This window comes from Rosa chinensis, chromosome 5, assembly GCF_002994745.2.
Source record: "Rosa chinensis cultivar Old Blush chromosome 5, RchiOBHm-V2, whole genome shotgun sequence".
In the NCBI taxonomy this organism is placed as follows: Eukaryota; Viridiplantae; Streptophyta; class Magnoliopsida; order Rosales; family Rosaceae; genus Rosa; species Rosa chinensis.
In genome coordinates, this window is record NC_037092.1 from 77838806 (window position 1) to 77848073 (window position 9268).

A 9268-nucleotide genomic window follows, 5' to 3' on the forward strand; every position below is an offset into this window, starting at 1 on the left:
TTTCTTTTTGTTGGGAGTTATATTCATCTGCCTATTTTTGGTTCAAATTTCATTGAATTTCTTCATCTTCTGAGCTCTGACCATGGAGTTGCAGAATTTTTTTAAATTTTTTTTTCTTGTTGCAAAATATTGAGGGTATTAATGGTAGCCAGAATGTGAATCACACATGTATCAGACGACATACGACATTTTGCTATGCTTGTCCTTCATCTTGTCAAGACTATTTGCCACACGTTTTGTTGAGTTGTGAACATGCTCTGAAATAATAACTTGTATACCGAAGGACCTCTCCTTGTTATCTAACTTAAAAAAATGCAACTAATATAAACATGATACTTTATCAAAATAGAGATATATAGTGAATTCAATGGTTGCTGAATACTTTGCTGTAAGTGAATTGTGTGATTACTAGCATTAATTTGTTGCGCTGGAGCAAAGATGTGGTTATGATATTGATCTTGAAATTTGTTACCATGTTAGGTAGATTTGCCTAAAGTTCAAAGGGTTGAAGAAGGTCAGCTGGTGTTGGTTGGACTAAATTAAGCTTGCTATCCTTAAGGTATATCACTTATTTTCTTCTTTGGACATGAATGTATAAAAGGCCTCATGACTGTGGTTTGCTGCTTGTGGTTGTCAGTTATGTAATGTATATATATGCTTTATAATATGGCTTAATTATCCTGTAATGTATATATATGCTTTATAATATGGCTTAATTATCCTTAGTCTATAAATATAGTAATGGCCGGTTTGGAAATTAAAAGAGAATATGTAGCAGTCTTCTAATATGCGACGTTTTATGTTTTGGTGGAATACGGAAACATTTGAATTGAATTGGCTTCTTCTGTTTTTTAGTTTTCTTCGTCTTTTAAAGTAGCTGTATTATGTTGATACATATATCAGATAATGCTTTTTGAAGTTGGCAGATGTGAAGTTTTTTATTTATTTTTAATATGGATAAGTACTCGTGTATATATTGTGTTGATACATTAGAGAATGCTTTTTTAAGTTGTCTAAACTTAAGTTTGTTTTCTTTTTAAGATGGATAAGTCTTGGATGCATGCTGATAGGAGATCACATACATATAAGCTAGGTGTTCAGGAATTCCTTAAGTTTGCTGTAGAGAATGCAAGCGATATAGATCATATCTGCTGTCCCTGTGCTAAATGTGGGGGTACAGATGGGTTTTTATCAGCTAGGATGATAAAAGATCATCTATATTGGAATGGTATAGATGAGAGTTACAAAGATTGGGTATGGCACGGAGAACCTTCTAGGGCAACGATGAATGCCCTTGAAGGGATATCTGAAGCTACTGTTGATATGGTAGAAGATGGAGATGGGGCAGATAATATAGGGCTGGAAGATCAGGGAGAAAATAGGGCTAGTGAGGATGAGCAGTTTATCGATAATGGTGAGGAAGAGCAGTTTGTTGATAATGGTGAGGATGAGCAGTTTTCAGTTGAATCGAATGACTTCATGAAGCTAGTTGAGGATGGAGATAAAGCTTTGTACCCTGGTTGTACGAAGCACACAAAATTAAATGCACTTATACAGACCTATAACCTTAAAGCAAAACATGGCATGTCTAATGTGTGCTATTCTGACATGTTGATCATGATCGCCATGTTTCTTCCTGAAGGTAATGAGATACCAAGTTCACATTATGAGGCCAAAAAGACTTTGGTTTCATTAGGAATGGACTACAAAAAGATACATGCATGTCCTAATGACTGCATTTTGTATAGAGGACAGCATGCTGATGCAACTAGTTGTCCTACATGTGGGGAGTCAAGGTGGAAATTAGGGAAAGATAGTACTGTGAAGCAAGGGGTACCTGGGAAGGTATTGTGGTACTTTCCCCCAATCCCAAGGTTCAAGCGCATGTTTCAGTCCACAAAAACTTCCAAAAGCCTAACTTGGCATGAGTATGAGAGGAGGAAGGATGAGTTTATGCGTCATCCGGCAGATTCCCCCACTTGGAAGTTAGTAGACCAAAAATGGCCAGACTTTGGCAATGACCCTAGGAACATCAGACTTGCACTTTCATCCGATGGTTTCAATCCCCACAGCTCTTTAAGCAGTAGATATTCTTGCTGGCCAGTTATACTAGTTACGTATAACCTCCCACCATGGCTGTGCATGAAAAGGAAGTTCATGATGCTAACTATGCTGATTTCAGGACCTAAACAACCCGGAAATGACATTGATGTGTACTTGCAGCCCTTAGTTGATGATTTAAAAGCTTTGTGGGATGGGATAGATGGAGTCTATGATGCATTTAGAGGAGAATACTTCAAACTGAAAGCTGTTCTCTTTTGGACAATTAATGACTTTCCTGCTTATGGGAACTTGTCGGGCAGTATCACTAAGGGATACAATGGCTGTCCTATATGTTGTGAGAACACAAAACCTCATCGGTTGTCTCATGGACAAAAGATGAGCCATATTGTTCACCGGAGATGGTTACCGCGCCATCATCCTTATAGAAGGCAGACTAAGGAGTTCAATAACCTACCAGAATATGAAACTGCCCCTGAACCTTTAAGTGGAGAAGAGGTCTTGCAAAGGGTTGAGGGGATGAACCGACCATTCGGTGAAAAGAACCCTTCTCCAACATATAAGGGTCTAGAAGATGAAAGCAGACCTTGTTGGAAGAAGAAGTCCATATTCTTTGATCTTGAGTATTGGAAATTTCTTCCGGTTCGACATAATCTCGATGTCATGCACATTGAGAAGAATGTATGCGATAGCATTATCGGTACATTATTCAACATTCCTGGAAAAACAAAGGATGGAGTCGCTGCTAGGTTGGATATGGTAGATATGGGCATAAGGACTGGTTTGGCACCAGAACCTGGGAAAAAAAAAGACAAGCTGCCTTTGGCAACTTGGAATCTGCTGGTAGAAGAGAAAAGAGCAATGTGCATGTCTTTTTTCAGCATGAAAGGTCCGTACGGAATTTCCTCAAATATAAGGAATCTTGTTTCCTTGGATGACCTAAGGCTGGTGGGGCTCAAATCACATGATTGTCATATGGTCATGCAACAGCTACTTCCTATTGCTATACGTTCAAGTTTAGAGAAGCCAGTCCGGTATGCAATCATTCGGTTTTGTTTGTTCTTTAAGGCTATATGCAGTAAAGTGATAGATGTTAGAGAGCTAAAAAAAATGCAAGAAGACCTCGTTCTGACAGTTTGTGAGCTTGAAAAGTATTTTCCACCTTCGTTTTTCGACATCATGATTCATCTCACAGTTCATCTTGTCAGAGAAGTTGAGCTTTGTGGACCAGTATTCTTTAGGTGGATGTACCCTTTTGAACGGTACATGAAAACCCTCAAAGGCTATGTTAGAAATCGAAACAATCCAGAGGGTTGCATTGCTGAGTCCTATATTGCTGAAGAAGCCGTGGAATTTTGCTCAGAACGTGCACTTTCTGAAGATATAGTTGGCATCCCATCAGTAGGCATATTTGACGTAACTTGCAGCAAACCCTTATCTGGTGCTACTATTGTATCTGTCTATGGAAGGGAGTTGGAGCTAGCACATCTATGTGTGTTACAGAATACAGAGGAAGCAAGACCATACTTCGAGTAAGTATAAATTACACTTTCAATCTATTGTTTACATTTGTACAGCTTTTCGCAGTTAAAAATGTTAGTTTTGATCACATTTATAATTTTGCAGAGAACATATGGAGATTTTGAAGCATACCTATCCAAGGTTCAAAAAAAATGAAAATTGGCTGACCAATAAGCAAAATTTAACTTTTGTTAGCTGGATAAAGGAGAGGGTACGTGTCGTTAACAAAAGTATCAATTTTAATACCTAGGAACGTGATGATGTTAATATGTTTTGGTGGCTGTGCATTAATATGTTTATATGTTTTCATAGGTTCTTGAAGAATTGGGCAATCCTAATCATGGAATCTCTGAAACTTTGAGGTGGATTGCAGATGGACCGAATCCGGATGTACCTACATTTTGTAGTTACATGGTCAATGGGGTTCATTTCAATACCAAGGAACGTGATGATGTTAGGAAAGTGCAAAATAGTGGTGTTTTCCTAAATGTCCGTGCTTTACAAGTATCTAGTGCGAAGGACAAAAACCCCAAACTGGATGATATGCAATTTTATGGGGTGATTACATCAATTTGGGAGATGGACTATCAACAGTTTAGAATCCCTGTGTTTAAGTGTGATTGGGTTGAAAATGCCAAGGGCATTATAGTAGATGAGTTTGGGTTTACGTTGGTAAACTTGAATAGGATAGGTCATGTGGCCGATCCATTTGTTTTAGGTAAGGATGTGAAACAAGTATGGTATGCATCTGACCCTCTTGATGATGATTGATCAGTAGTTATTCAATGTTCTGATAGAGATTATGCCCACGATGGGGATGAAGAAGAAGAGCTTGACAATTTGGAACTTGAGCAACAGCCCTTTGTAGCAAGAATGCCAGCAATTGAGTCGTATGACAATGCAGTTGGTGATGATGAGAATCGCTACTTGCGAGAAGGGAATGAAGGGATATGGGTTGATAAATGATAAATCTCCACTAAACCCATTTGTAGTATAGGCAGTTAATGTTGAGGCACTTTTAGCATGTGTAATGATCATTTTTTGATGATGTCTGATAATGCAAAATGGTTGAATTCTCATTTACTTATTAGACGTTATAAATATTATGAACTTGATTGTATTTGCTTTTGTGTATCGCAACACTTAATCATTATAAATGAAAAGCTGACTGTATTTGGTTTTGTGTTTTCAGATTATGGCACCTTCAACGCGAAGACCTTCATCTCAAGCACTAGCAATGGCTAAGAGAATGAGAGAAATTCAGTTGGGGACAAGGTATACTACCAAGAGATCAAAGGGAACCAGTAAGGCTTCAGTACATGGTGCATCAAAGGCCTTGTCATTGATTTGACAACGTCATTCGAAGGGTTCAAAAGCTGTCAGAAAAGAAGGACTGAAGTTGCTTAAACGAGGGTGTGTAACTATGTGTCGCATTGTGAGGAGAAAAATTATTGGAAAGAAGATGACAGTTAGCTTTAACGATAAAGGAGAACCAATAGGGAAAGCTGGTAAAGAAATGCAGTCATATATTGGGGTGTTAGCTCGCAAGAAGGTTGCAATCTCGAATCCTACATGGAACGATGTTTTAATGGAACATAAAAACAAAATCTGGGAAGGCGTAAAGGTATGATCCATATTTCCTAATTTTTGATCTTTTGGTATTTCTGATGTGTTGCATATGATTGATGCTTACTTGTTCAGTTACTTATGCGTTGTTGGTTGCTATTTTCATGTATATAGTTGGCGTTTCTGTTGCGTCCAGAACACAAAAGAATGGTTTTAATCTCAGCAGGACGGAAATGGAGAGAATTCAAGAGTCATTTGACTACCCGCTACATTCTCCCTTATAGGGATAACCCTGAAATGATCGAGTCTCGTCCAGAGGACTATCTTTTCATTAATCAACGGGATTGGGAGATTTTTGTAAAGGATAGGTTGTCTGACACATTCCTGGTAAGTAAGAACTATTTGGCAGTTACTATTTTGTACATATTGATTGAGTGTTTACAAGTTAAGCATGTAATGAGTGGACCTTGTTATGTAGGAACTGCATGAGAAACAGAAAAAAAAAAAAAAGGGCCTTAAATAAGTATCCTCATCGGATGTCACGTAAAGGATATGCTGGATTGGAGGAAGAACTGGTTAGTAATCAGTTGCATGTTTCATGGTTTGTACATACTGATTTATTATACAATGGTATAAATATTGACTTGATCAATTTATATAGTCTGGATGTATGAGTGACTCTGAACTTGATCGTGCAACGATGTGGATTAAGGCACGTCAGGACAAGAATGGTGGGTTTAAAGATCCTTTGGTAGAGGAGAAGGCCAAAAAAATTGTAAGTTGTTTCAATTTGGTTTGAGATCAGCCCTTTGAATGTAATGTTACACCATCAATACTTTCGTATATATCTCACCCCCAAACACATGTATTTTCAGGCTGCTTTGAAGAAAAAGGAGGTTGAGGGAGAGTTAATCACTTCGGGTGCAGATGATGTATTAACCTTAGCATTAGGAAATCCTGAAAATACTGGAGTAGTAAGAGGAGTGGGAGGCAGTGTGAGGAAATCTACATATTTTAACCTCCCAAAACGTCGAAAGCAAAGTGTTGAACAAACTGTTAGGTTAAGTGTTCAGAAGATAATGGAACAAGAGAGGGAGAAGATATTAGCAGAAGAACGAGCAATTTGGGAGGAGAGATTTAGGAGGTTAGTAGAGAAGCTTGGTGTGAGTGCTTTGCAAACTGAGTCCCCCAAAGTTTCCACCATTGACAAGCAAGTGGGTTCTGGACAAGGAAGTTGTTCAAATTTGCAAGAGAAGGCCGTTGTGGGAACTGAAAAACTGATTTCTGCCACTGTTAAGAAGTCTTTGGATTTAGAACATCTTCAGGAGCCATCAACAGAATTTTTGGAATTAAAACTTCCTCTTCAGGAGCCAGTAAAAGATGTGAATCCCATTAGTGGAGTGAAGTTGAATGCTACTGCGAAAGATGTCAAAAATAGTGAGGTGGTTGTTGATCTGGAAATCCAGAAGGGTTCAATTCAGGTAATTGTAAATGTGTTCTACATTAAACCATTACATCGTTTAGTTAGATGATGTGTTATGCTGCCATGTTACATTATTTGATCAACTATCTTATATAGTGTCTCATTATAACACTTTATCATTTTTAGGTAGAAACAATTGAGAAAGAGTGCCGATTGGCTACAGGTTCAATCGATAATGTTGTAGCAATTGTAACAATTACAGAAGTCAATGGTGAAAACAATAGCCAGCTTATCCATGGTGTTCCATTGCTCAAGGGAAATAGGCGTGTGTCAATTGTCACTTCTCTAGTGGATGAAGCTAAGCTTCCATTTCCGATCAAAGATGAAATAGTGACTGTTCGAGATGCTATCGGGACTTATGTGGCCTGGCCTGAAAACCTTATAATTTTTCAATGCGAGTCTAAGGTAACAAATAGTACTTATAACTTCATTTAAATGTACCTTAAACTTAATTCTTGCTTTGATGACTTGTCCCTACTGATTTGTACCATTTTCTGTTACACAAGCAGACGGCAGCAAAGAGTAAAGGATTGAAGAAGAGAAAAATTGCAGTTGAAGATGATGATGAAGAGGAAGATATAGACACTGCATCACTGCCACCAACTACTCCTGCATCTCTTATTGCGGTATGCAATTGGGCCAAAGAAAGAATGAGAAATGCTCAAACAATTATCTGCGAGTTCGATGAAAAGATTTTCGGACATCCTTCCAAAACTTTTATTTGCAAACATGATATTAATAACTTTGTTACCATGAAGGAAGTATCGGGCAGCTGCATAGGCATCTATATTCGGTAACCTACTCGCATTAGTTGGAATTTACATATACTTGTCATAAAACTTATGGTTTAATGTTGCGTTCTTTCATTTGTAGCTACCTATATTGTGTGTTGAAAAAAACAAAAATGGTAGATATGGTTGGATTTATGGACAATACAGATGTTGGTGCCATTGGGTGTGGCAGTCCAATTGAGCGTTCCCGTGCTATCGCCGATAGGCTAAAACGAGCAAAGCGTGGTCAGATTATTTTGGTGCCATATAACTCTGGGTATGTAATCTCCATGCATTGGATACATGCTTTCTGAAATTGATATGGTCCTGAATATATTGTGATTTGATGTCCATTGTCTTGAAATGTGATTTTTTTTTTTCTGCTTTGAAGATGTCATTGGATGCTAACTGTACTCAGTCCTGAAGAAGACATTGTCTACTTCATGGATCCATTAAAGAGGAGACTCTGCACAGGAGAGTGGAAGAATATTGTTGATAAGTAAGTGGATGTTTTTAGTAGTAATGGACTTAATTTAAACTGATGTTTCAGCTGCATATTAACACAAATTTTCTGCTAATTTTAAAGTGGCATCAAAATACATAATGCTCAACTCAAGAGGCAGGGCAGAAAGACAACTACTTGGAAAAACTGTGCGGTATGATTATGAAACCTTTTTTTGAAACAGTTTTTATAATTTTTGTTCGAGAAGTTGGTTATTCCCGAATGAGTTTTGCCCATTGTTGGTATTTAATATACTTTTTTTAGGGTATTCCTGAGCAAAAGTCGGACAAAGACTGTGGATATTATGTAATGAGATATATGAAGGAAATAGTGGAAGATAAGAGCTTAGATTTTTTCACCAAGGTAATACTAGTTGAGGTTGCTTGGAATATAGTTACTGAAATTTTGGTTGCTATTGTGTTTCATGTGTTTGGGTGAATATGACTTTTGGTTGGTGTTGGTTGCTTGGATTATGTCAAGGTTGTCCAGAATGCTTGAAATTTTGGTTGCTGTTGTTTTACATGTCTTTTGTTGAACAATGACATGTATATGTAATTTTTTCGTTAATGTCGATTGCTTGGATATGTCAGGAAAGTCCAAAATCCCTTAAATTTTGGTTGTTGTTGTTTTGAATGTGTTTTAGTGAAGATGTCATATATATAATAACTGCATTAATTTGCTGTTGGTTGCTTGGATTATAGTTATTGAAATTTTGATGTCAATTACTAAGTGGCATATATGCTCAGATTACAAAACTTTGTCAAGGTTGTCCAGAATACATAATGCTCAATGACGTACAGCTATAGATTCTTTTTGCAAATTTGTCCATTACTAACTACAAACTAATTTATTTCAGTGGGAGAGAAGAGGCAAAGCAACATATACCCAGGAAGATATTGATGTGGTCAGAAATGAGTGGGCAAAGTTTATGGTGAAGACATATATGTAAGCATTGTGCTTGGTACTTATGAAGTTATATTTTCTTTTTTAGTTCAGTTGAAACTTTGTTCTATGGATTTGGTTGGACATGAGTTGATGCTTGTACTTTGAATTGATAATGTAAGATTTGCGAGAATGATGTATGAGAATGATGAAGTAAATGACAACTTTGAATTTCATATCTGCCTATTTCCAGATCAATTGTGCAAACTCAAGTCCAACAACATATATATGAATGTAACTGTTGTAGTGCAAACTATCACACAACACAAAAGAAAGGTCCAAATAAAGCTTATTGTCTGAGGAGAATTCAGACAACACCTTTATATACCAACTTGTCATCTCAAAGATATTCAGACAACATTTGCATCTACTAACTTGTCATCTCAAAGATATTCAGACAACATTTGCATCTACCAACTTGTC

At 37.3% G+C, this 9268-nt stretch overlaps 3 protein-coding genes across 4 annotated transcripts; all 3 read left to right on the plus strand.

Moving 5' to 3' along the window:
- Nucleotides 1-480: 480 nt before the first annotated feature.
- LOC112164131 lies at nt 481-5684 on the plus strand. Of its 2 annotated transcripts, none has more exons than XM_024300369.2 (4): nt 481-559; nt 4775-5206; nt 5323-5535; nt 5627-5684. In XM_024300369.2, exons 2-4 carry the CDS (start codon nt 5006-5008, stop codon nt 5669-5671), a joined length of 459 nt encoding a protein of 152 aa, XP_024156137.1. In that variant the 5' UTR covers nt 481-559; nt 4775-5005; the 3' UTR covers nt 5672-5684. The 2 variants fall into 2 exon arrangements, with proteins under 2 accessions (XP_024156137.1, XP_040363389.1); XM_040507455.1 differs by lacking the exon at nt 481-559 and adding an exon at nt 4088-4300.
- LOC112164130 lies at nt 1042-4933 on the plus strand. Its single transcript, XM_024300368.1, has 5 exons — nt 1042-3593; nt 3688-3793; nt 3895-4250; nt 4380-4536; nt 4775-4933. Exons 1-5 carry the CDS (start codon nt 1042-1044, stop codon nt 4931-4933), a joined length of 3330 nt encoding a protein of 1109 aa, XP_024156136.1.
- Nucleotides 5685-9025, plus strand: LOC112164132. Its single transcript, XM_024300370.2, has 10 exons — nt 5685-5723; nt 5810-5923; nt 6024-6629; nt 6758-7036; nt 7141-7424; nt 7505-7678; nt 7793-7900; nt 7988-8057; nt 8168-8266; nt 8760-9025. The coding sequence occupies exons 1-10, from the start codon at nt 5685-5687 to the stop codon at nt 8850-8852; spliced, it is 1866 nt and encodes a 621-aa protein (XP_024156138.1). The 3' UTR covers nt 8853-9025.
- Nucleotides 9026-9268: the final 243 nt, after the last annotated feature.

Excerpts from the sequence above, each read along its gene's own strand:
- LOC112164130 (XM_024300368.1), top strand. The coding sequence starts at position 1,042 with ATGGATAAGTCTTGGATGCATGCTGATAGGAGATCACATACATATAAG. Across the intron at positions 3,594-3,687 it reads GAAGCAAGACCATACTTCGA|AGAACATATGGAGATTTTGA; the intron begins GTAAGTATAAAT and ends ATAATTTTGCAG. Across the intron at positions 4,251-4,379 it reads GTAGATGAGTTTGGGTTTAC|AGATTATGCCCACGATGGGG; the intron begins GTTGGTAAACTT and ends ATGTTCTGATAG.
- LOC112164131 (XM_024300369.2), top strand. The coding sequence starts at position 5,006 with ATGTGTCGCATTGTGAGGAGAAAAATTATTGGAAAGAAGATGACAGTT. Across the intron at positions 5,207-5,322 it reads AAATCTGGGAAGGCGTAAAG|TTGGCGTTTCTGTTGCGTCC; the intron begins GTATGATCCATA and ends TCATGTATATAG. Across the intron at positions 5,536-5,626 it reads GGTTGTCTGACACATTCCTG|GAACTGCATGAGAAACAGAA; the intron begins GTAAGTAAGAAC and ends CTTGTTATGTAG.
- LOC112164132 (XM_024300370.2), top strand. The coding sequence starts at position 5,685 with ATGTCACGTAAAGGATATGCTGGATTGGAGGAAGAACTG. Across the intron at positions 7,901-7,987 it reads TGGAAGAATATTGTTGATAA|TGGCATCAAAATACATAATG; the intron begins GTAAGTGGATGT and ends CTAATTTTAAAG. Across the intron at positions 8,267-8,759 it reads GCTTAGATTTTTTCACCAAG|TGGGAGAGAAGAGGCAAAGC; the intron begins GTAATACTAGTT and ends AATTTATTTCAG.